We start from the raw sequence: 26,144 nt of genomic DNA, 5'->3' as shown, positions 1-26,144 counted from the left end.
GTAAAACACCGAGTGTCCATACGGCATCTGTTATTGCCAATGGATCCCGCTGCCACGAATCGATGAAACGATAATAATAAAAACACGCCAGTCAGTCGCATGGGCGTGGCAGTGAAACGGTTACCGCTGGTGCAGTGCGCGCGTCGTGCGCAGCCCCGCCCACCCCGAGCGAATCTGCATCTGGAGCTGTTGCCAGATTCGGGATCCGTATCCGGCCAAGCTGCCGCCTGACCCGGTGCCGTAATTGATCCACGTTGAATCGGGGTGCAGAGAGTCATTTGTCGCGCGCTCCGCATTCGAACTAAAGGCGGCCACACGTCAATCTCGCGCCGCAGCGCCGCGCCGTATTTTGGCGTGAACGTCGCGGTCCTGGCAACACGGCAGCCGGCGGCCGGAGACGGCGCTGCTGCCGCCGCCGCTGCAACCGCCCGGTCGCGCTGACGGTCTGCGTCGGTGTCCGAATCCGCCAATCCTCGCGCGGGCCACTCCCTCCCTTCCACACCCTTCACGGCGCCCGGCGGACCCACGCAGGGGCGGCGGACTGCGCTCGGCTCGGGTCGCCAGCATCAGCACCGGTACGTACCGCCGCTGGCTCGCTGCGACGGGGTTGGGTCGTGTGATTTTCTCGCCTATTTTGATGCACGTGTTGTCGAAAAAGAAAAAAAAAAACCATCGGTGATGGGTGTTTTGGTCCCGGAGTTGCGTGATACGTAGTTAATCGTGATCCTGTCACACCCGACCAGTTGGATTATTCACTGGGACACGTGAGTTTTGTCGCCGGCAAAACAAACCGCTCTGTGGTGTCCCGTGTCCTGACGTGACCAGGTCTCGAACTTTTTTTCGTTTTGATGTTGTATGACCGCTCGTCTCATCGTGCGTAAAATCGCGCGCCCCGTTACGCGCGTGAAATGATGCGGCACGCAGGTCCATTCCCGCGATCGCAGAAGAGGACAGTGTCAAGCGGTGGCCGTGGTGTCGCGGAACGGTGCGTGGACAGCTTATGGCCGAGACCGGGACATCGTCTGCTGTTCCCGGGCGAGGGAGCGGGATTAATTCATTTGAAGATAAAGGGCGCAGCGCCTCTCGGGCGTCTTATAAATCTCCAGGTTCCTTTTCTGCGGTGGCACCTGATGATGCTGCGTCATTTCGGCGACCGGGGCCGTATGAAATAAAAATGCATAAATAAAATCAATAAAAGTCCTAACGCTGCTACAGATTTCTCTTTTGGAAAAGACACACAGTGCGCCCGCCAACATAATGCTGAGTGTTGTATGTGCATGTAAGTGTAATCTTTACATTCCTTTTTTAATTCATCCCTTCTTTCACACCCCTGTCGATTCCAGTATCTGATTCCGGTGGATATGTTTATTAGAGATTTCTCATACTTCCAGAAGGCCCTTAACACATCGATTATTCTTTTGTTGCCAGGGCAGCTCGGTGACTCAGCGAACTGGTGTGACTCCTCTCTCTCTCACTCTCTCTCACTCTCTCTCTCTCTCACACTCTCTCTCTCTATATATCTCTCTGTTCCTGTCTCTCTTTTTTTCAAACATTCGCTATTTAAACTGCATTCCAGAACGGACTGCATTTCTTCGTAAATAACACGAAGGTCACGTTGTTGGCCTCTTCCCCTTGACCGTCTGCTGGTCTCCAGTTGAAGAAGTAAGTGGCGGCTTTGTGACGCTGTGCTAATGTCAAGGCAGTCGATGCCTCTGAAATATTCATGCTTAGACCCTCTGTCTCATCGGAACAGGTTAATAATGCTGGCGCCTCCACCAAACGACTGGACCTTAATTACGATTCGCATGCTCAGAATGGATTTTTCTGTTGTTCTAAGATCAGGGGACTCAATGGACCCACGAAAGCCCACCACTGACCCAAGGCACAATGTTCACGTCATTTTATGTTAATACGTTTGTTTGGTGTGACGTTGGGTCACCATATGATGACGTCCTGTAGATGCCACGTTGCTGGTCCAGGCTCCTCCAAAAGTGCTTTCAGATATATTTTTTTTGTTGAAAATGTCTCATGTAAAAGGGATTTTGTTTTCTTTGAAGACATAAAAAACCAGGCCAAGTTAAGAACAAGATGTTTTTCTGTGTTAGCTCACAGATGCTAGATTTTGAGGTGTTGGAGAAGGATTGAACAGGTCCAATTTGTGGCTCTTTGGTGGTCCTCTCTGGTTCCTCTCTTGGATCCCATGTAAAGTCTTGGCGCAGGAGCATGATCGAAGGGTCTTATTTATGGCTGTGAGGAGGAGCGGTGGTGAAATTGACTGGCTGCGGGTGTAACGGCTGAAGTAATGCTGTTGTCGTATTGAGCTGCCGTGATGAACAGCACGCTGAGCCGTGCAATTTACCCATCCTCCTCTGCTCTGTCCAGCAACTGTGCCGCCGAGCTGCTCTGGGCAGTGAGCACAGGGAGAAGCTGTTGTGATTTGGCCTGGAGGACCTCAGCAACCTTGGAGAAACTTGTTGAGCCTGGGAGGAGCCGGCTTCTGATGGATGGACGGCTCGATGGACGGATGGAGAACATTATCGTAGACCTGACACCGGATTGCCTGCAGTTGGCTTACTTTGCCGCACGAGGCGTCTTGTTATCACCGTCGGAAGCCCAGCAGGGGGACAGTGGGCCTCGGTGACCAATTCATTCCTCCCTCTGGGATTCATTCAATTTTGTCATGAATCATAAATCTCTCATCGCCTTCTCCTCTAATCAACAGGCTTGTTCTCAGACTAAGAACCTGTCTGTAGTGGATTAATTCCGCTAGTCCCTCTCAGTGACACACCATTCATGCAAATGTCCACAATAAAAATGCTTGTAACAGCAGGTGAACGTCCACATATTTGATAGTGAAAAATTCATATCTGAATAGGAATGATACTTTAGAACCGATTAGCCGCCATATTGCCTTGTACTACCGAGAACGTGTGGGCTTTTTAAAATCCCTCTTTGCCATTTCAACATAATTGCTGACTAGCTTATGCAATGATCTGATTGAACTAATCATCCTTCTCATTTGGATTTATTGCGGGACTTTGGACTTGCCTGCGAACGCTGATTATTCCTGCGTTTAGAAATGGTCTCTATTGTTTTATGCTCGGACATATGGCACCGCTGACCCCTGCTGCAGGCTTGCCGTGTCGCTCGCATCCGGCTCCCAGTCTCGCTCCCTCTCCCTCCGCGGTTGTGTGTGTTGGCGGGCGTGTGGGCGCCGGCGCTATTCCACCTCGGCTCTGCTCTTTGCAGCAGTGAACATTGATCCACCATCGCAGGCCACACTACGCTGGTCCCATAAAGCATGTTTCAGCCTCGAGCTGCTGACTCCACCTTCAGAGGTTGTTACGCTGGCCTAAAAAAGATCTGTTCCTTCATTTAGGCCGAAAACCATTTGTTAGGCGCAATCCGGTTATGTAAGAAACCGAGCCGTTTTCAAATGATGAACACGTATGTAGGTCATAACATCTACAGAGTTGCTGTTTCTAATAAGCTCGCATTACCAGGTAACCAGGCTGTAGTCCGGCCTGTCTGTTGCCAGACTTCAAATCTACCTTAAGCCGCCGCTAAATCCTCTGGCCTCCTCGTATGCCATTAAGAGGCCGTGGGTAAAGCTGCTGGCCCAATGTACACAACGTCTTACACAACAAATCTACTCTTGTTCCTTCTGAATTATTATATACAAATATGTAAATATATATATATATATTTTTTTTTTTATAGGGGGGGGGGCGAGGGGCTTTTGCTGTCTAAGCATCTAAAGGAGACAGGAACGTTCCATTTTGTTAGACAGCCGATGGCAGCGCTGCGATGTGTCAGAATGCTGAATGCAATGCTGTTGTGCACCGCAGATCAGCAGAGGATGTTCCTGTTCTTTTTTTTTTTTTTTTTTAAACCAGTTAAAAGAATTTAACACCTGGAAGTTTCTCAGTTCTCAGATTAAACGAACTGCTTATGAGATGTTATGAGGTTGTTGCCATTTTTCAAATCACAACCTCACAACCCAGTGAATTCTCCATGCCGCTAGGGACCTTGTGGTAGGTGAGGTTAACCTAGACAGATGGATCCAAAGCAGCTAAGAATAGCTCCACAACACTCAGGCCTTGGTGTCTGTGGACCATCGTTGAGGGCGGCGCCTAGTTTGCACCTCTAGTTCCACCTGGAGGGTGCAGATAAAAGACCGCCATGCAGACCAGTGGTGTTTGCGGCATGGTTTTAGTCCGATTTAGACTTGTTTTGCTCTTTTTTTTTTTTTTGCATTAGGAGACTGAACATTTCCAATGTTGTACTGGATGCGTCCTTCTCTTAAAAAATTACAAATATTTGAATTGAGTTAAACAGAATCGAGTTAAAAGTGAATGTTCTGCTCAGCTCTAACAGGAGGCCGTGGCGCTCCACACTTCCGAGCTTGAACTTTGATCCTCTGCCTTCGCATGCAATGATCTCATAGTTGGCCTGTTGCGCGTCGGGACGCCTGGTTTCCAGGATACGCCGTTGCACTGCCAGCACTCGGCTTTTGCCCTTTTGTGGGAGTCCGTTTCTCCCTTCACCTCCCCTGTCTCGTCCATCTCTTTCCCATCCATCAGCAGACCCTTCTCCTTCCCTCCGACCCTCTTTTCCTTGCCTCGTCTGACTGTATTCTCCTTGACTCACGCCCCTCATTGTCTCCTTGTCACACCATAGTCCAGTTTAATCTCCTGGCACCTCTGGCTTTCGCTCTGTCCTCAATAACCGTCATCAAAATGCCACTGTGTGGAGGACTGCATGAATAATCAGATGGGTTTTGGGGCATGTGTAGGGAGCGATTGCCTTGCCCTTGCCCAGGTGGTGGCGTCAGACCTGGTTGGCACAGCACCGATTAGCAACAAGGCATTAATGGATTTACCAGCAGAACCATTCAGTTGTGCCAAATCACAGGACTTGGATTACCGGATGAAACTGGGACATTGGCTTCCTGTGAAGGGGCAGAGGGAGACGGGTTAAGACCGGAGCCCTGAGCCTCGGGGAAGCTTACGAGGGCCTTGGAGCGACCGACGGTGTTCAGGAGACAAGCTCGCGTATTTTGGCGACTAATAAACCCCGCTGACCCACATTACCTGAGATTAGACACGTTGAATTAGGCGTTGGGGGAACTGATTTGATAGACCCTGGGTCTATGTCGGCGTCGTGGAAATCGTATTATCAGCTTGAACGTGGTTCTTGGTCACAAAATGCCACAGAATTTCTTTGACGTCAGTGTTTAACTGATCATGTCTTGGCCCCTGGGTGGTGCAATGAACTTCCCCTCAAGGTCAGAGCAGCACAGTCAGCGTTTTCAAATGGCATCTCAAGACGTTCCTCTTTAGACGATACTTTCATAAACTTTCTTTTTGGGGCAGTGGTGGCCTAGCGGTTAAGGAAGCGGCCCCGTAATCAGAAGGTTGCCGGTTCGAATCCCGATCCGCCAAGGTGCCACTGAGGTGCCACCGAGTAAAGCACCGTCCCCACACACTGCTCCCCGGGTGCCTGTCATGGCTGCCCACTGCTCACTCAGGGTGATGGGTTAAATGCAGAGGACAAATTTCACTGTGTGCACTGTGTGCTGTGCTGCTGTGTATCACAAGTGACAATCACTTGACTTCACTTTCTTACAGTATTATGTATTAAAAAAAAAACCTACAACAGAGTGTAAAAATGTATTTATGGTTCGGGTCCTGGTGAACCAGACCTGATAAACTTCACTGATGGTAACCTGAAAGCATGTTGTACATCAAATGCCGTAAATGTAAAGTCATGGACTGTCCTGGGTGCTGAAAAATATGCTGGGTTGTACTCCACGGCAGACATGGCACTAAAGGAACGAAACACAGACGCACAAAGGCACTTCTATCAAGGTTATGCCAATATGTACGTGGTTCATTAAAAAAAAAAAAAAGAGCCTGATCCAGACATTCCACCCAGGTGCTCTGGAGGCGAACTTCCTTGAACCTCCTTTTCCTTTCTGTTGCTATTTCTGGAGCAGGTATCTGGAACAGTGCAGCGGCTGGTCTGTGCACTGTCAGTGCTCCGATTCGGGTTATTTTCACCATGTGCTCTCATTTTGGGAGCTCATGCGACGATATTTATATCAAACAGGTCAGCTCAGGTGGAACTTCAGTGATGAGGGTGAAAAGCACTGCCTTGTGACTGCTGCTCTGGAGTGGATGAATAATCAATAATTTTCTAAACAATCAACTCATTTTTCTTTAGCTTTAAGAGCAGGAACACATTACTTGTATTTTACAGACATCTTGTCTCTGCTTAAACCATCTGTTTTTATGATAATTAAATTATTTCATAAAGAATTGCTGATAATGAGCCTCTATTTTTTATGTGGTATAGTACCTGATGCTCACATTAAAAACACAAAAGTTGACAGTTCAGTTACAAGAGTTTAATTTTTTCAGTTTATTTATTTTTTTGTCAAGATCTACTGGCTGACATGATCACATTTATCAAGTAAAATCTATTTAATTGAGAATAACTGTTTATATGAACATGAGCATTTGAGTCTTATTTGTCACTGTTTTAAAGTCTAGATGAAAATCTTGAAAGCCATCAATCCTGTATCAATTATTCTGAGACATTCAATCCAAAAAGTTGTTGTTTAGCCAGTGCAATTTGCATTTCCATGTAGTTACTGTGACAATGAATTAGATTTGTTGTTGAATATTGAGCAGCTGTCTATGGTGCTGAATTCCTCTTAAGGGCTGAGCCTGAAAATGAAAGTGATTGTTTGGTCATTGTCAAACTCTGCACCGCAGCACATGGTGACACAACGAAATGTGTCCCCTGCTTTTAACCCTGCATCATCCTTAGTGAGGCGCCAGGGGAGCACTGTGTGGGGACGGTCCCTTGCTCAAGGGGGCCACAGTGGCACCTTGGCGGTTCGGGATTTGAACCAACAATCCTTCGGCAGATGTGCCATCCGGGCAATTGGCGGGAATAAAGATTCGGCAATTGCATCCTTCAAATACCTTAACTGTCTGCATCGCTGGAGAAGTGATGGTTTTCTACCTTGACAGTGAATTAGACGCTGTGGACTGAATAGCGGGGGGCCTTCAGAAAGGAGGTTTTAAATTAAAACCACATCATATACACGGGGGCTCCTCAGGCAGGTTCCATTTTCCTGCTCTACATAGAAAGCCATCCAGTCAGCACGTGTCTTAAACTCATTTTATAGCAGGTCCGCGCTGCTGCAGTGTTCTTAGCCAGGAGGGTAAGGCAGGATGCAGCAGCCACCTATGCAGTCCATTGTCCTCTAGTTCACCTCACGAGGCAGGGAGAGACAGAGGTCATTGCATTGAGAAAACCAAATCCCCGAAATGAAATAATATGGGGTGAATCATGGATCTTATGAATGCATGGTTACAGACGTGGCCATTTCTCCTGCCTGCCAGGGGTTTTGATGTTCGTGCACATTTTGGGCCGCGTGCTTTGAACACTTTGAAGCACCACCTTCAATCACGACTCTGTGTCCCAGTCTGAAATCTTAATACGGTCCTCTCAGGGATCTCTTGCATGCCTTTGAAGCACTGAAATTGCTCCATCAGTTTGCAGCATGCTGTTTACATTTTTTTGAGCGAAGTGTTTATTTTCTATGGTTTGTTGAATGTGTAATAAGTAAGTTATGCATAGATCTATGTTGACTAGAAATCTATTTACAGTATTAGACTTCTCCATATGTTGCCCAGCTCTTCTCAGGAAGCTCATTTTTTTCTTGTCCTGCTGATAAGAAGAGGTACGTTGAGGCTCTTCTGAACCCAAGCCAGTTTGGCCCAGGCTGCCCAGTCATGCTGTGTTCAGCAAGCCTTTTTTTTCATTATTCGTTAAATCCCCTCATGGCTTTGTAGAGAATAAACACCAATAAAACTGAATACAGGGAAAAGAAGTGAAGTGATTGTCATACACAGCACAACAACACAACGAAATGCGTCCTCTGCTTTTAACCATCACCCTTGGTGAGCAGTGGGCAGCCATGACAGGCGCCCGGGGAGCAGTGTGTGGGGACGGTGCTTTGCTCAGTGGCACCTCAGTGGCACCTTGGCGGCTCGGGATTCGAACCGGCAACCTTCTGATTACGGGGCCGCTTCCTTAACCGCTAGGCCACCACTGCCCCAATGCCCTAATGACAGCGTATGTCTACTCACACAGTTTATATTAATATGCAAAACTCAATCAGTGTGTAGGGTTCTCATGAGGTTAACCGGAAACTGCAGTCTTTGTTCATCTTTGTCTTGCTTATGTTGTAATAGTACCTACACCCCACAAAGCTCGTAGCCTCCGAAATACAAAAGATCGTCTTTCCAGAAAAAACCCTGGCTTGGTCCAGGAACAAATTACGATACAGACAGCTAAAAGGTCTTACTCTTCTTTTGGACAGCCTTTGGACAGACATGCTTGTATAAGTAACCGGACGTATACATTTATTGCAGGACAGCGAACTCTGCAACACAGAAGCAATGTCCTTGAGACTGTGGTTTTAGTCAACCCATCTGGGGATACGGTTGTCTCAGAGGTGAGATTATGTTTGTAGACGTCTCGAGTTTGTTGCCACGTATTGACAAATCTTTTTTAACGTGAAATCATGTGTCTTTGGTTTAATGTTTATTAAGAATATTAAGTTTAATATTCTTTTTTTTTTTTGCCGCCCCCTTCCGCTCTGTCTATTTTAACCTTCCCTTTTGGTTCTTTCACTGTCCCAGATCCAGTCCCTTGTTGCTGACCCAGCTGCACACAAACTCCTGGTCCTGAGTGGGCAAAACTCAGACCAAGGTGACCTGGTTCTTCAAACTGGGGTGTTCACCTCACAAAGCTTCTTACGCATCTTTTCAGATTCTTGGGTAAGTTATTTTAGTGCTACTCCAGTATAAATCATAAAGCGCTGTGCATTCCTTCTCTTCATTTTTTGGATTTGACTGGATATTTCTTCTCCTCGCAGGTCAGTGAAGTGTTGGGAAAAGTACCCCCGGAGCAACGTGCCACCCTCACCGTGTCCTGCAGAGGGGAGGCGGGGTGGAGCTCCTTGGGGCAACATCAGCAATTCCGAGATTTCCTGGACTACAAACTGAACCCAGAGCCTGTGCTCCCCAAAATGGAGGGTGTCACGGAGTTCACAGAGTACATATCTGAGACAGTGGATGTCCCTTCTCCATTTGATCTACTTGAACCACCCACTTCAGGAGGCTTCCTGAAATTGTCCAAGCCTTGCTGCTACATTTTTCCTGGGGGAAGAGGTGACTCTGCGCTCTTCGCTGTAAATGGCTTTAACATCTTAGTGGATGGTGGGTCTGAACGGAAGTCGTGCTTCTGGAAGCTTGTCAGACATTTGGACCGTATCGACTCCATACTTCTCACCCACATTGGTGCCGACAACCTCCCCGGCATCAATGGCCTCCTCCAGAGGAAGATCGCAGAGCAGGATGAGGAGCAGTCACAGGGCTCAACCACTTACAGCGACTGGATGAAGAACCTGATTTCTCCAGAAATTGGTGTGGTGTTCTTCAACGTGCCGGAGAAGCTCCGCACCTCTGAATCGAACCTGAAAGCCAAGCGGAGCATTGAAGAGGCCTCGCTTACATTGCAATACCTTGATAGGCTCTCAATTAAACCAGAACCCCTGTTTCGTGTGGTTAGCAACACAATAGAGCCAATCACTCTTTTCCATAAGATGGGTGTGGGTAGGTTAGATATGTATGTCCTGAATCCCGTCAAGGAGAGTAAAGAGATGCAGTTTCTCATGCAGAAGTGGGCTGGTAACAGCAAGGCTAAAACAGGCATCGTGCTCCCAAACGGTAAAGAAGGAGAAATATCTGTCCCTTACCTGACATCTGTAACGGCACTTGTTGTCTGGCTCCCGGCAAGTCCCACAGAGAAGATCGTCAGGGTCCTGTTCCCTGGAAACGCGCCTCAAAACAAAATATTTGAAGGCCTCGAGAAGCTGAAACATCTGGACTTTCTGCGATACCCAGTGGCCACACAAAAGGACATTTCCTCCGGGGCACCTCCATCAGCCCTAAAACAGACAAAGATCAAACAGAGGACTGACAGCAAAGAAAGCCTCAAATCGTCGCCCAAGACACAGGCGCCGTCTAAGCTTTCCAAAAAAGACACAGATGGGCAGGAGGACTTGTCACTTGTTGAAACGAAGAGTGACTCTGTCAAGGAAAACAAAATGGACAAAAAGGAGGAAAAGAAAGTCAGCGACAAACCTTCTAGGCTGCTGAAGCCCAAGACGGAGGGTGTGGAAAAGAAAAAGCTCATGAAGGAGAAATCGCTGAAAAAACACACCAAGGAGAAGTCATCCAAAATGGATGAGAAAAAGGACAAAGAGAAGAAAGAGATCAAGAAAGATCGCCGTGAAATCAAGAAAGACGACAAAAAGGACGACAAAAAGGACGGTAAGGTCAAGACAAAAGATACATCCAAGCCAGAGCTGCGAAAGATAACGAAGCCTGACCTCAAACCCTTCACGCCGGAAGTAAGGAAAACTTTGCACAAGGCAAAGGTGCAGAGCAAGTCAAAGGCGGAGAAAAACAAAGCGAAAGAGGACACGACAAAACCTGGCGTAGAAAAGGAGCCTGAGAAAATCCAGGCAGCGGTTCGGGAAAACGGCGTGGCGGAGGAGAGAAGTTCTCTGTCAACTCCGGAGGATCTCACCAAAGATTTTCAAGAGGTGAAGGAAGCTCCAGCAATGTCGCATCAAACGGATGGAGAATGTATACCTCCAAGGCCACAATCTGAGGAAGAACATCAAGCAGAGCCAAGTCCTGAAATTTCCACACATCGCCGGACGTCTCAAGATGAAGAAGTTGTGGCAGCAGCAGTGCAAGGAAAGCAGGAGCTTCAAGTCCCCCCTCCTCTTGAGTTACAAAAAGAAATCTTTGAAGATGAGGGTGCTGCCATTGAAGATGAGGAGGAGGAAGAGGAAGTACAAATTGCAGAGAAGAGGCCTGTGGAAGAGGAAGAAGATATGGGAATTGGTGATGAAGTTGATGACAGCAAATGGAAGGAACGGAGAGACAGCGATGGTACTGATAGAAAACATGAGGTTGAGGAAATGGAGAAAAATGAAAAACAAAAGAACGAGGAAGATGTGTGTGTCAGGAAGCATGAGAGTGAACTTGGACATGATGAAGATGTAGTTGAGAAAGCAGAGCTGGAAGAGGCAGAAGACTTAGACGCCATTGCAGATGAAGAGATTAAAACCGACATTTGGACAAAAGAAGCCGAGTTGAAGGCAGGAGAAACGATTGCTGAGGTGAAGAAGGAGGACGATGCATATTTGTCCAGTGCTGGTGGGGCAACCACTCTAATTTCATCAGTTCTCCATGAAGCCGCCACGGCAGAGAACCTGGCTTACATTCATGACGAGACCATTCCTGGCTACTCTGAAACTGAGCAGACCATATCCGACGAGGAGATCCACGAAGAGACCGAAGACAGAATACCGCCACTCCAGTACGACGTGTCTGTTCCCGACCAGACCGGCTCTTTCGATGCGATCTACGGGATGAGAGAGATGCAAGCCGCAACAATGCCTGGTGCCGTTGGTAAAGGATTCGTTGGTGTCCAGGAACCTGTGGTGTCCGCCTTTACCAACATCATCACAGCTCCCTTGGCTGAAGAGGAACACGTCTCCTCGGCTACGTCCATCACGGAATATGACAAGCTGTCCTCTTTCCCTACGTCTGTTGCGGAGGACCAGTCCATTGCATCGGTCGCAGCGCTTCAGACTGAAGACACAGGTAAAAGTTCCCTGCTTCTGGACACCGTAAACAGTGTGCCACCCACGGCCCAAAGTGACGTTACCCAGGGAACCAGGGAGTATTTGCACTCTGCTGGGACCATCTCGCCGACGTCGTCCCTTGAGGACGATAAGGGCTTCAAATCCCCCCTGTTTGAGGAAAGCTCGCCGCTTGCTTTGGATGTGAAAGGTGAAGGCAAGATTCAGGACGAGAATGACGAGGAGGAAGAAGAAGACGAGGACCAAACGCCTAATGTGGAAATCTCACTTGGCAAGCTGCAGGAGAGCTATGCTTCACCCATATTTCACCAGGGCAAGGGGACACTTTCAGAGACTGCCCCTGACAAGACGTCCGACTCTGCAGTTACGAAGGATGAAGCGGCCATTTCTCTTTCCAAAGAGGAGACAACAACTGAAGCATCCACTAAACCTCTGTCCCCGACACAGTCTTTTTCCAAAGCTCTGACGTCAGAGTCAAGCGAGACAGAGGAGCGCTGTTTCAGCCCGGATGACAGCACCATGAAAATGGCTTCTCCTGTCCACTCAGGACCGCCCAGTGCCAGTCATTCTCCCCTCCGCCAGTCACCCACAGAAGACAAACCCAAGCCTTTTCCCGAACAAGAACATGGCGTACCGGAGGAGGCGGGCGTTCAGAAAGTGGACATACCTGGAGCATACGAGCCTGTTAGAGAGGAGCAAGAGGACAAGTCCATTCTTAGCCAAGTGCTGGTTCAAGACAAACAGGAAACAGAGATACGTGCTTCCACAGTCCACGGAGAGAAGAAAGATACTCCAACAAAAGAAACCTACATGGAGAAAATAAAGTTTGAGGAGAGTGACGAAGAAGAGAAAGACTTTGATGAAAAGGACCTGAAGGGGTGTCGATTTGTAGAGGAAAAAGAGAGCAGATTTCTGGATGATTATGGTGATCATGATTCCCGTGAAGCGGAAGCAGCTGAAGAAAGAGGTGAAAAAACGGACAAGGAGAAAGAACGGGATAAAGAAGAGAAAGAGGTAGAAGAGAAGGGAACAGATGAGTTTCAGCCACAAACTGGTGCACTTGAAACACAGGCGTCTTCATGTGTTATACAACAATTGCAGAAGGTCCCATCAGACGCTTTAGCATCACTATCTGATGTGATGCCTAAATTAGATTTGGAAAAGGAAAAACACTCAGAAGAGGTGACAACATGGAAGGACATTTCAGAAAAGGCAGAATTGCCCTCCAAGGCTGACAGTAAATCTGAAATAGTTCTGGAGTTGCAACAGCCACAATCTGAGGTAACATCAGAAGTGGCTCTTGAAACCGACCCCAAAGCAAGCGAGACGTCTGATGTATCTTCCAAAAGCGGTGAAATAACTACACAGAAACAAGCAGATAGTAGCCAGCATAAACCACAAGTTCTAGATACTTCCAAAATGGATGAAACTACACTACTACAAGTGTTGGACCAGAAGCCACAGATACCATCAGATGACTCTTTAAAGCCTGACTTAGATGTGCCTGTCACAAAGGAGGAACACATTTTTGAGAAAAAAACAGGTGAAATTCAAGAATTACAACCCGACATGACCCTACAAGTTGGTCTAGAATGTAAAGAGACATTGAAAGGTATCCCTCAACTGTTGGCATCAGAGAAAGAAATGGAAAAAGACACTGAGTTGTCCGTGTATGAAAAGGTAGAGATTACAGATCAAGATACGACCAAGAAACATGATGGTAAGAGCCTGCCTTTGGAGCTTGAAGGCATGGATTTGAACCAGGATCCACAAGAAACAATGCAGACAGTCTTAGAAAAAACTACACTGGAAACAACACCCCAAACGAAATCACTTGAGGAAAAGCAGCACACTTCACAGGCAGTATCAGAAGAAGCAAACATACCATGGCAAACAGAAAAAGAAACCGAATTTGAGAAACCTCAACAATTATCAGAATTCGTCTCAGAAGAAAATATCCAGTTCAGTTCAGTTATGTCGTCAGAGAAGAATCTTGAGCATGCTGCACAAGAAACGTCTGGCTTTTCTGAGAAAATAGCACAAATGTCCTCAAAACCGGAGGAAGAATTTTCCGTGAAGCCACCACTTGAAAAAGAGAAGATAGAAGTGCCAACACAGGTAGGCGTAATAGCGAAAGACATTTCTACCTGTATAAAAGAGGTCACAAAAGGAAACATTCAACCCTTAGATTCAACATCCAAGCAAGAAGCACAGTCTAAAGAAGTAATAATGCCAAGTTCACAACCAGAGAAGACAGAGGGCCTCACGGACAAAATGTCCAAAATAGACAAAGAGGCTGAGGGCATGCAAAGTAATGTTTCTTCTACATCAGATATAGACTCCAAAAAAGACACTGGAGACATTAAACAGGCACAAACTGAGACAACTCAACTTCCATTACAGTTACAGCCTGACGACAAAGAGGGTAACTTCCAAGAAAAGGATCATATTGGGATGCCACTGTCACTGGAATCCGATTTCGAAAAATCAGAAAACTCGAAAAAGAGCCAAGTGAAAGAAGACATATCAAAACCTGCGGCAGAGTCAGTTTCTGAAAAATCAGCCACAGCCCCCGTTTCAAACCTGAAAGATGCTCTTCAAGAGATCCCATCAGAGTCCAAAACTGTCACGCAGTCTTCTACACAAGATTTACACACCAAATCTAATGATAAGGACTTAGAACGAAAACAAGAAACATTGCAAACAACAGATCCGAGAAATAATGAACTTAGTCCAGGGGCTACAGGAGAACAATTAGAAAAAACAATACAGTCAGTGACAGACACATTTAAAGAGAACACTGAGTTGGATTTTGAACCTAAGGAGATGGCTGATTTAGAAAATAAAGAGAAACACCTAGACAACATCCAGATGTCGACAACAGAGGTGACATTATTTCCAGACATGAAAGGGACAACATTGGAAAAGGTTTTATTACAAACCTCACCTGATTCTAAACCAGGAGGAGAAGGATCTACACCACTTCCACTTGATTCTAAACCAGGAGGAGAAGGATCTACACCACTTTCATCTGAGCAACTAAAACCAGATGATAGTGATTTCCATAAAGACCTCTGTTATACTCTTGATGGACAGAAGATGGACAGCATTGAAAAACGAGAGGTCCAATCTGAATCAGTTTCGGAAGCGGTGTCTGAAGAAGCATCATCACGCCTGGATGACAAAGACCGGTCTGAATCAGAGGCGAAGTTCGGCAGTACAGGACAGCCTCTCACTGTTGGAATGTCCAGTATTGGTGTCTGCATTTCTGAAGCTTCTTCATGTCCATCTTCAACGACAGAAAAGGCTAACCTCGTTTCATCATCCACTATTGAGCCTCATAAACCACAAGCAATCCCTGGCAAGGAGGATGAGGCACAAGAAAAAGATAAGGAGACCGAGAGAGAAATGGAGGGAGAGAGAGAGGAGGCTTCGCCGGTACTTACACCCCCCTCCTCGTATTTCCAAACATCCGAGGACACCAACGTCAAAGAAACATCAGCAGTTTCTAAAAACACGGAGGACGTGGAGCAAACTGACAGTGTGACTCTCCTTCCTGCCAAGAGCTCTGAGGCTTTCAAGTATGATGCATCTGAAAAGCCAGTCACAAAGGAGCATTTTACGGAGCCTAGGGAACGACTTCCCGAACAAGACATGTCTGAGAGAACGAGCATTGGGGACAACAGAAATGTTCACCAGTCTGATGCCGGCGTGACCTGTCACACAGAAGACATTTCCGAAGAAGAACCAATGTCTTTTAGCAAAGTGGACTACCACACATATGCCATGGAAAAGAGTCTCCCGTTTAGCCAAAGTGCCGGTTCTGAACACGAGGACAAAGAGAAGGGTCAAGAAGAAGAATGTGAAAGGGAACTGAAGGAAGACACTCCTTATCCCTACATGGACAGTGCTTTTACTTACAGAGAACCCTTTGAGAACAAGGCCCCAGCAGTAGTGGAACCATGGTCATTACCTTCCACAGCCGGCAAGGAGAAAGACAGCGTAAAGGAAAACGGCCATGATAAGAGTACGGAGGACATCAAAGCGGGCCATCATGCACAGGCGGAAAACATCGGAATGTCAGAAACCAGGACGGGCACAAAACAGACAGAGGACAAGGAGGAGAAACAGAGAGAAAAAGAGGATGCCTTCTCGTATCTCTCGGTGTCCCATGCTGAAAAAGAAAGCAGTGAGACCGACATATCGGCCAAGGCGGACGAATCTCAGACGTCACCAGTAACTTGTGTCGCTGACATAAAGGTCACCAAGGTGGAGACGGAGAACAAGGAGTCAACCGAGTCAAAGTGTGACAAAGGGGAGGAGAAAGCAGCGAAGCAACTTTCAGACCATTCACCTGCAAAGAAAGATGGTCCACGTTACGTGTCTTCAGCTCAGGGAAAAGAGGAAAGTCACACTGAAACGTCCTCCTCTCACATGACTTCGGAACGCAAGGACAACGTTGTAGCCTCCTGCAAGGACCTTTCTCAAGTTGGCTCACCACTGATTGGCAAGGAGGGCAAAGAAGGACACACAGTCACTGGACCTCAAAGATTGTTTGCTGAAGAAGAAGAGATTGACGAGGAGGATATTGATGATGAGGAAGAGGAGGAGGGAGAGGAGGATGATGAGGAGGAGGAGGAGGAGGAGGACGAGGACGACGAAGAAGAGGGGGAGGATGAACCCAGTGATGTGGAGTTAGAAAAAGGTGCCAGAGATAAGTCTGAAAAGGAATGTAAAGCCACATCTGGTGAATCTGTCACCCCAAAAATACCCGAGGCCAAGCCAGAGGAAAAGGCTCAGAAGACTCAGGACTTTCAAACCTGCTTCACCGAGCAGAAGGATCAAAACATATCCCCACCAGCACTTGATAGGAAACTGCAGGATGAAATGTGTAAGGATAGAATTTGCACTGCAGTTGATCAGACAGAATGTTCTTCAGGTTTCGGCAAGGATGGTACAGATGGCCAGCAGAAGAGAGAGAAGGATTCAGATTCCCATGCGACTTCATCTTCAGTGGAATATGCATTTTCATCAACCACTTCTCCTCTTTCCATTTCTACCAGTCATCAGCTCGTCATGGAGTCTGTGACCTCTGGAGCACCGTCCAACCTTCTCCCCATCTCCGCGAGAGATGAACACCACATCAGCAAAGGTTCCAATTTGTCAGGCTCTGTTGTACAGACAGAAGATGAACATATGGCTGCATTACAGACAAAGACATCTTCAACGATGACAAAGGTTTCTGAGGAGATAAAAACTCTTTGCCCAGGCACAGCAGCTTCGACCGAAGGGAAAAGTTTGAAAACCACCGATGGCCAGTCCTGTGACCTTCTTTGCAAAGCCGATGAACCAACACCGACTGGTTGTGCCACCACTAAACCATTGCAGCTTGGAGAAACACAATGTGCTACCAGAGCCCTGTTTGATGTTTCTCCACTGCAGAAAGCAGGACCTGCTGCCCGGGAAGAGACACCTAATAAAGAAGACGCGTGTGGATTGGAGGACAACACTCTGCCATGCCGAATTGAATGTCAACGGCTGTCGCCTGCTGATCAAAAGCCAGAAGCACTAAATGTGTCCGAGACACAAGCAGACACTAGAACCTCTGACTCACTGACTCCTGATTCTCTTGCTGAGGTCTTGCCACCACAGCAGCCTAAAGACACCTCTTCTAATGGTCCCACAGAAGTCATTGCACCTTCTAAAGAAATCGGTAAGGTGGATGCACACTATACAACATCATCAGAAGAAAGAGGGGAGAAGTCCAGGGAAGAATTAAAAGATGATACCAAAAAGATGGACAAAGCAGACAACATCATGGAAAAGAAGGATGGTAAGACAGAGCCCAAGGACTCTTCAAGGGACGAAATATGTGAGAAAGCATCAGTAGAGGAGGAAGAAGAAGATGATGAAGAAGTGGAGGAGGAAGAAGAAGAGGAAGAGGAGGAGGAGGAAGAGGAGGAAGAAGAGGGGGATGAGGAGGAGGAGGAGGGTGAGGAAGAATTGGACGAAGATGATAACATGGATGATGAAAAGGAGGTGAAGCATTCCTCCTCTCCAAGCTCTGTGTCAACTGCACACCAGGTACCTCCAGTAGTACCATCAAAGCAGCAAGTGGAATCGCCATCTCCACAAACCCAATGTACTGAGACCAAATCCAGTCATTCCGCATTGTCTCACGAGCACCAACGTGAGATTAAGCAAGAGAAAACATCAGAAGATAGGAAAGGTGAAGACCTGTCAGAATATCAGCAGAGAAACAAATATCAGGATAAAGTGGAGACGTTTGGTCAGACTGAAGTAAAGGCAACTGGACAAAGTCCCAGTGCCACATCTGGCCAGCAGTTACAGCCAGAGAGGGAAAAAGTCCCAGGAGCTCTGCCTGGTCAAATAGATGATGATGAACAAGATGAAGATGAAGAAGAATATGAAGAAGAGGAAGAAGGTGAAGACGATGATGAAGAAGAAGGGGATGAAGAAGGAGAAGAAGAATATGATGATAATGTTGAAGAAGAAAAAGTAAAGGAGCACTATGACACTAAACCCTCATATTCGTCTTCTTCACCAAGCTCAGTGCCGCTAGCAGAAAAGACATCTCACACAGAAGCTCCCAAAAAGCTGGAGGAAACTGCACGTCCAACTGACCTCGGTATGGAGACTACATCCAGTCCTTCCCCATCCTCTTACAAACACCTCAAAGGGGACATTTCACCATCGTTCATTAATCCCAGCCCCCATCAGCTCTCTAGCGATGATGGAGAAGATGATAGAAGAAGTGATCATTCCAAGGAGGATGATGACGATGATGAGCGAGAACAGCACTCAGTTAAGAGGAGATCACACAAGCAAGAACGGAGTCATGCTCAGAGTCACCACAGTGACAGCAAAGATGTGCATCCCCTCTCCAGTACCATGGCAACCGGACATGGTGTTGGGCTTGCTGGAGAAGAGACTCCTCCCACCTCCCTGAGTGAGTCTTTGCCCTCAGAGTCAGACTCAGATGTACCCCCAGAAACAGAAGAATGTCCATCCATTACGGCTGAAGGGAATTTAGACTCTGACGAGGATGCCGAGCATCTACCAGTGGATAAAACATCTGGAGCAAGTGGAGGAAGTGGAGGGACACACCACTCCCCATCCCCTAGACCATCAGAAACCAGCCACGATCCCCTACCAGCTCTTATGAAGGACCCTGTCCCTCACCCACCCCACCCTGATGTGTGCATGGTTGATCCAGAGGTCCTGCATAATGGTGAGAGCCACAAAGAACGACTAGTCAAGAAGGACAGTCACAAAGGTCTACGGAAGACCATGGGGAAGCCAAAGTCTGCTTCACCAGGGCGTAGGGGTGATGGTAGGGGCAAAAGATCCACCACCCCTGTGAAGCAGACATCAAAAGATTCTTCACCTCGGACTTCATCTGTGAGAAGGAGAGACACAGACAGGTCATCCCAGCTATGGAAGATGTCTGAGGGCCAGGGGTCTAAAGCTGATCTGTACAGCTCCGCCAAAGGACTTGTCAATGGTATCAAAAGCAATATAGGTAAAAACAACTCATCACTCAGTTCTGATTGGTTAGATTGGTTAGTAGTTCCACTCTTCTGTAATCACAGATCCAGATTAAGATCTGGATCGGTGTCAGCTACAAACACACACATTGTATGCCGTCTCCAAAATAGCCTGTGTCAAGATAACTCAACAGAGTTGTACGCACCTACTCATTTATGGGTCTTGCATTTTTTACACTATAAAACAAAAAACTGAAGACACGGGACTACGAAATAACACACGCGAGGTTATGTAATAAACCAAAAAGTAGCAAACAAACATTTTTGAGGGTCTCCAAGTGAGATGGCAGCATTTCGCACTCTTGGCTTCTCTCGACTAGGGGTGCAACGATTAGTCGGGATTTTCAACAAAAAAAACGACAATTCAAATAGTTGCAGAACAATTTGATTGCCAATAATTGTCGCCACACGTATTTTTTTTACTTTTCAGGCAGATACAGTAGGGGGAATAATTATTTGATCACCTGCTGATTTTGTGCATTTGTCCACTTAGAAAGAAATTATCAGTCTATCATTTCAATGGTAGGAAAAAAATCTGCGATAAAATAATATCCACTGACAAGAGTGATCGCCACATGCACAATGCACTGGTCCCACGGCACAGGGCATCTTGTATGCAGCGATCCCATGTCTCATAAGTAAATACTTCTGTCAGTAAATATTATTTAATTTATTTGTAAGTTTACATACATTGTGGTTGAAGTAGCCTGATATTGTAACTTGTTACACAATGTTTTGGCCTGTTTTACTGCTGCTAATATGCCTGTTCTTATAGATTTTTTTTTTTTTATAGAAAAAAAATACTTTTTAATTATCTTTTTTTTTTTGGAAAATGAGCAGGTGTATTTGTAATATTAGCAGCAAATTTTATCATATCAATATGTTTTTAAGTCAATTGTCTTTCATGTCTTTATTATTTGACATACAATACAGGCCAAAAGTCTGGACACACCTTCTCATTCAATGTGTTTTCGTTATTTTCATGACCATTTACTTTGGTAGATTCTCACTGAAGGCATCAAAACTATGAATGAACACATGTGGAGTTATGTACTTAACAAAAAGTGGAGACCTGACCTCCACAGTCACCGGACCTGAAACCAATCCAGATGGTTTGGGGTGAGCTGGACCAACAAGTGCTAAACACCTCTGGGAACTCCTTCAAGACTGTTGGAGAAGCATTTCAGGTGACGACCTCTTGAAGCTCATCGAGAGAATGCCAAGAGTGTGCAAAGCAGTAATCAGAGCAAAGAAACTAGAAAATAATTTTTTTTTTCACTTATTTCACCTTTTTTTGTTAAGTACATAACTCAACTCCAATGTGTTCATTCATAGTTTTGATGCCTAAAGTGAGAATCTACCAACGTAAATGGTCATTTACATTGACTAGTGGGTAACACACTCGCCTATGAACCAGAAGACCCAGGTTCAAATCCCACTTACTACCATTGTGTCCCTGAGCAAGACACTTAACCCTAAGTTGCTCCAGGGGGGGACTGTCCCTGTAATTACTGATTGTAAGTCGCTCTGGATAAGGGCGTCTGATAAATGCTGTAAATGTAAATGGTCATAAAAATAAAGAAAACACATTGAATGAGAAGGTGTCCAAACTTTTGGCCTGTACTGTATAATCTAAACAACCTGTAAAAATGTAAATATAAAAGCTGGTAGCTAAACTGGAGCGTAACTATTGCATAATTATGCAATTTATTAGCAAACTAGTCGACTAATCAGTTCAACAGTCAATGAATAGTCGACTAATGCCTGTCGAAGTAATGCCTGCTCTCGACCACTTTAAGTTAGACAGTCCTAAAAGGTTTATGCTGAACACTTTCTTATCATTCGCTCATGTTAATGAGCATCTCTCATGAAGCAAAGAGGTGACTTTTCTCCTGCTACAATAATGCTAATTATGTTTCTCAAAATGGCTCCATCTGAGTCTCCATAATCGGCACAGAGTAGGTGCGTCCAATCTTTTGACTGGTAGTGTAAGTTTAACTACTTTATTGTGTATTAAGTCAGCACATGACGACATACGATGTCTTCTTCGTTCAGCTGCTCCCTCCGCCACAGTGGACTGACCAGTCTAGCTGTCCACTCGATTGACCTGGCAAACGTTTTACGCCGGCTGGGTTCAACGTACGCAACTAAATCTTTGTGTGTTCTCGTTCCCCAGGTTCTAGTGCACAGAAGAGCAGTTCCGCCGTTCCGCCGGGATCGCCTTTCTATGTTGATCTAGCTTACATTCCCAACCACTGCAGCGCTAAGAATGTTGACCAGGAATTCTTCAAGCGGGTCCGTGCCGCGTACTACGTGGTGAGCGGAAACGACCCCGGCAGTAAGGAGCCCAGTCGGGGGGTTTTAGACGCGCTGCTTGAAGGGAAGGCTCAGTGGGGAAATAACGTCCAGGTACTTACTCTACAGACGTGGCTTATTCTTCATGCCAATCGTCGTCATGAATTGACGTTTTATTTGTGGCATATTTAATTTTTTTTGAAGGTGACTCTGATCCCAACCCATGACACTGAGGTGACCAGGGAATGGTACCAACAAACCCACGAGAAGCAGCAGGATTTGAACATCATGGTGCTGGCGAGCAGCAGCACTGTGGTCATGCAGGACGAGTCTTTTCCTGCCTGCAAGATTGAGTTTTAGCCGGTGTTATACAAACCCTTCTTTTCCTCTCCCTCCATTTTTCTCTCATTCTGTCCATGGAGGAACTGAGGAGAACTGTGGTGTGCTCTGCCTTGTATTGTGAGTTGCTGCATACCCATAGCTCTTTATTTACAAGGCGATGCTCCCCCCTGCCATATCCGTGGTGTATGAAAACATCTACAAGGGTTGTACAAAAAGTCTACTGCACATCAAGAGACCAACACACTTAAACAGTATTTCGAAGCTCCATTCCGAATTAGGTATGATCAAAGCACAAAAATGCCCTTTTACATGTTTTCTAACATCCTTTTTACTCAGTTTATTGCAATGCATTTGGATCACACTGTAGTGTTTTTTTTTTTGTAAAAATGTCAAACTCACCAAAAACAGGAATCGCTGTGTCTGTGAAGTGCCATTTTACCAGTGCTGGGCCTAGATCAGGTCTTATTGGCCACCTTTGAGTCGAGTGGCTCGCTGAGACCGAGTGTGAAGACCCGCTCCTCTCCGGGGGGAGATCAACCCACACCAGCAGTGCGAATTGCAACTCCAAATTTGCTAACCTAAAAGGACATTTTTAAGTGCCAATTTTTGTCAAGAGAATTCCCGGCTTGCGCGCCAGTCCGCTCTCCAGCTCAGTAAGATCCGTTTTCCGTATTAAATGGCAAACGACGCGCGTCTTCATCGCGACCTTTCTGACTTGTCCAACGGCCCAGTAGCTGGTGAACCAGTTTAGGGCTTTCTGGCTAAGTGATTCCTCCAGCCTGCTGTTAAAAAGACTATGAACTAGTGCAGACATCCTGCCGTTTTACGATGACATTATTCCACAGGCGTATACATGCTTTCTTTCGCGCAGAAGTCTATCGATACGAGCTCTTTTAAAAAGAACGTCGCATTGTTAACAGATACTTGTTGCACATGTAAATCTAGATGAACAAAGATAGGTATTTTTTTCTGAATGCTGGTACGAGAACATCCGAGGTTTTACCAAATCCTAACTTGAAGAGTGTTTGTTGGGTGAGGCTCGTCAGTGATGGGAATTGTCTAAATTGTTTTTTTATTTTCCTCTTCCATAGAAAGCGTAGCAAATTATTATTTTTTTTTTAACGTACGTGAGCATCTAACAGAGAATGAAGACGTGCCTTCCTGGCAAAGTGATGGGCGGCTGAGAATGTTCTTTGCAGAGAAACCTAAGACGAAACCTAACGATCACCACAGAAGTCTGGATATATATTTTACTACGTAATATAACATGTAATCTGCTGTAAACAGTCACTCTCCTGAAGCTGTAGCCATATTTTTCTGCAATTGGATTGGTCGTCCTATTAGCCTGCTGACGCAGTCTATGCAAATTATGTACATATTTTACAACATCCCTCACTCTAAAGGAAAAGGTATATTTAGGCTAAATCCCGCACCTCTTGCGGTGTTCGGTGTGTAATAGGTATGCTAGCCTCTTCAAATGTTTACTGCAAGTTAAAAAGTGACGCATGAACCGTGATTGGCTGTAGCTCGTGGGGGCGGGTCTTGTTAGCGTGCTGTGGAACTGCGTGCCCTTTGTTTCTTCGTGTGCTGGATTGTGTGCTGGAGAGAACGATTGTCTTTGTGCCGCCGCACAATGCAACAAGAGTCAAAGGAACAAAGCGTGGTTTTGTTTCATTCCATGTTGTGCAAATTGGATATAAGATTGTTAAAAAAAAAAAAAACCTTCTTATTTATTTGCAATAATGTTTATAGTGTCAGTATCATGTAATATTTAGTATGTATTTAGAAGTGTCTTGTTCCATTTGTTTTTAGACTTTCAGTACTATTTAGCCAATTCGGTTGAATTGTGATTTTATGAATGGACAGAGAAGAAAAAGAATGAGAGGATCTCTTTTTTTTTTTTTTTTTTGGCATAATAGTGTCGACACTGAAACGATACAAGAAAGGCACATTAATCTACTCACCAGCATCCCATAGTGTAATCTGTACGTCATTCCGCTACCGTAGCCTTTGGAAGTGTGGCGTTTTGACTCTTGAGAAGTGGTCTTTGTGATGGAGGCCTTTTGACAAGGCCTTTGTAAGGTCTTCAGCTTTCGATTAAAAGCTGCGAACGCACAAGGTCAGCTTTGGGGGCCTTGGATAGTAAAACTGTACTGTTCGAAAGTCTCTGTCCTCGCGGGCATGGACACAAATTGCACAGTGGTGGGCAAAGACAGTTTCTTTTTAAGCTTGAAGACGTGGTGTGAGTAGAATCGGCGTACTGTACTTCATCACAGTGTGACTCAGTTCCAGAGACCCGACCTGTTTGCTGTGGCCGGGTACCGAGTACTGTCTGTGTCGTTTTAGAAGCAGAATGCACTAACATTTGTGTGTGTGTGTGTGTGTGTTAAATATTTGATTGCTGGTTGTAGGATAACAAATTACATAAAAACTCATATCGCACAGCTCTCCTTCCTCCAATTCACACTTTCTTATTCGAAACAAAAGTGTTCCTCCTTTAATTTACCTTGTTTCTCCCCGGGGGTGGTTATGGTATTATGCTATAAATAATGAAGAGCATCACACTATGAACTGATAGTGTCTTCTTATCCTGACAATGACTTGAAATACAAGACGACGCAGATTTGAATGGTATGAGTGTAGCTGCTGGGTACATACACACGGAACCACAAGGATTTGTATTTATTTCTTCTGTTTGTTTGCATTTTCTGGCCCAACTGCAAATGAAGCAAAAACAAGATTGCAGAGATTAATGGAGCTCATGAAACCCTTTTTTTTTTTTTGTCCTCATCGATGAAATGATAGACCCATTCGAACATGCATCATGCAAATGCTACCACCTTATCTCTGCATGTGATCTTCTTAGTTATAATCCTGAATGTAATTGTTTCAAAAGGAAATTCAACTATTTTAAAGAGCTATATTTGAACATGCTGTTTGTCTTAATGATAATGAAATAGCATATATTATGGGCTGTGCTTCTGTTTGCCCGAGGTGTTGTTAAGAAGATGCTGTGTTTCGCCGCCGTATTTAAAACTTAGTTTTGCTCCTCCTGAGTGCAATATTCCACCTATCTTTAAATCAAATCTTTAAGTAACAAAAAGTAGACTTTCTGCTGAATTACTGTAAAAGGGAAACATCCTGGTGATCAATAAAAAAAAGAATGTCCCAAAAGTCACATTTCGCGTCCGTGTTTACTGCACATGCAAGAATTATTAACACAATTATTTAAAAAACAAATACACATGAGAATCATTTCGTAAAAACAGTAGGTGCTGCTTTATGCTTTACACAGTTTTGCTCTGATATACTATAATGTCAAAAGTATTGGGTCACCTTTACACACATATGTACTTTAATGACATCCCATTCTTAATCCATAGGCTTTTATATGGAGGTGGCCCAAATTTACAGCTGTAACTTTTCTGGAAAGTCAAGTCAAAACACAAGGAATGTTTTTTTTTTTTTTTTTTTTGTCTTTATGGACCCTGATTTGCTCTCTCGTCATATTGGAAGAGGCCATCCCTGAACCGTGCCAAAAAGCTAACATGAAAATGTCCGCTGAAACTAAAGGAACCAAGGCTGACGGGCGAAAAACAATCCCGTACCAAAAATTGCATTTGGCACAATGCAGTCAATCCCCACACACTGCTCTCCGGGCGCCTATCATGGCTGCCCACTGCTCACTATGGGTGACGTGTTAAATTCAGAGGACACCGTTAGCCTGTAGGTCGTCCACCACTTCGTGGCCGAGTTGCTTCTGTTCGGTTCTGCAAGGACATGTTGGAATTCAGAGCTCCTCATTCTTTCATAAATGTTTGCGCAATTCAATACTTCTGGCAATATTGTGTACGCAACAAGTGCAGCATTCCTATAAACCCTACTGATGGAAGCATAGTGACGTGTGTTTGGGATGATAAAGACGAGTATTAATTAACATTAAGATTAAGGCATGGACAGCTCTGATTGGAGGTGGAGCCGCTCCATTTCAAACATCTTGACTAACTGAGCAGGCACCCAGGGCGAAGCTCCAGTCCTCCGCCTTTTCTCTGGCAGGAATACAAGAGCCTGGCCGCCCTCCTCCTCCTCTCCGGGCCCAAATAAATTATCAACAAACGTCTCCCCGGCCCAAACACTCTCAGGCCCACACTGCTCTGCTGAAAGCTGTTGCCATGGCA

General features: G+C 45.7%; 1 protein-coding gene across 1 annotated transcript; it reads left to right on the top strand.

The window, feature by feature from the left end:
* Window positions 1-426: 426 nt before the first annotated feature.
* Window positions 427-25,144, top strand: map1ab (microtubule-associated protein 1Ab). The gene is made up of 6 exons (XM_028957451.1): window positions 427-575; window positions 8,451-8,533; window positions 8,721-8,858; window positions 8,957-19,304; window positions 21,506-21,738; window positions 21,829-25,144. The coding sequence occupies exons 4-6, from the start codon at window positions 9,110-9,112 to the stop codon at window positions 21,982-21,984; spliced, it is 10,584 nt and encodes a 3,527-aa protein (XP_028813284.1). The 5' UTR covers window positions 427-575; window positions 8,451-8,533; window positions 8,721-8,858; window positions 8,957-9,109; the 3' UTR covers window positions 21,985-25,144.
* The last annotated feature ends 1,000 nt before the right edge of the window (window positions 25,145-26,144 follow it).

The sequence above is a fragment of the Denticeps clupeoides genome, chromosome 17, assembly GCF_900700375.1.
Source record: "Denticeps clupeoides chromosome 17, fDenClu1.1, whole genome shotgun sequence".
In the NCBI taxonomy this organism is placed as follows: Eukaryota; Metazoa; Chordata; class Actinopteri; order Clupeiformes; family Denticipitidae; genus Denticeps; species Denticeps clupeoides.
The sequence above is the reverse complement of the archived record's forward strand: the minus strand, read 5'-3'. Positions and strand labels throughout refer to the sequence as shown.

What these genes read in the sequence shown, in the direction of transcription:
- map1ab (XM_028957451.1), top strand. Translation starts at nt 9,110, where the DNA reads ATGGAGGGTGTCACGGAGTTCACAGAGTACATATCTGAGACAGTGGAT. An exon ending in TGGTATCAAAAGCAATATAG is followed by an intron (nt 19,305 to 21,505) that starts GTAAAAACAACT and finishes CTCGTTCCCCAG; the next exon opens with GTTCTAGTGCACAGAAGAGC. An exon ending in AGTGGGGAAATAACGTCCAG is followed by an intron (nt 21,739 to 21,828) that starts GTACTTACTCTA and finishes TTTTTTTTGAAG; the next exon opens with GTGACTCTGATCCCAACCCA.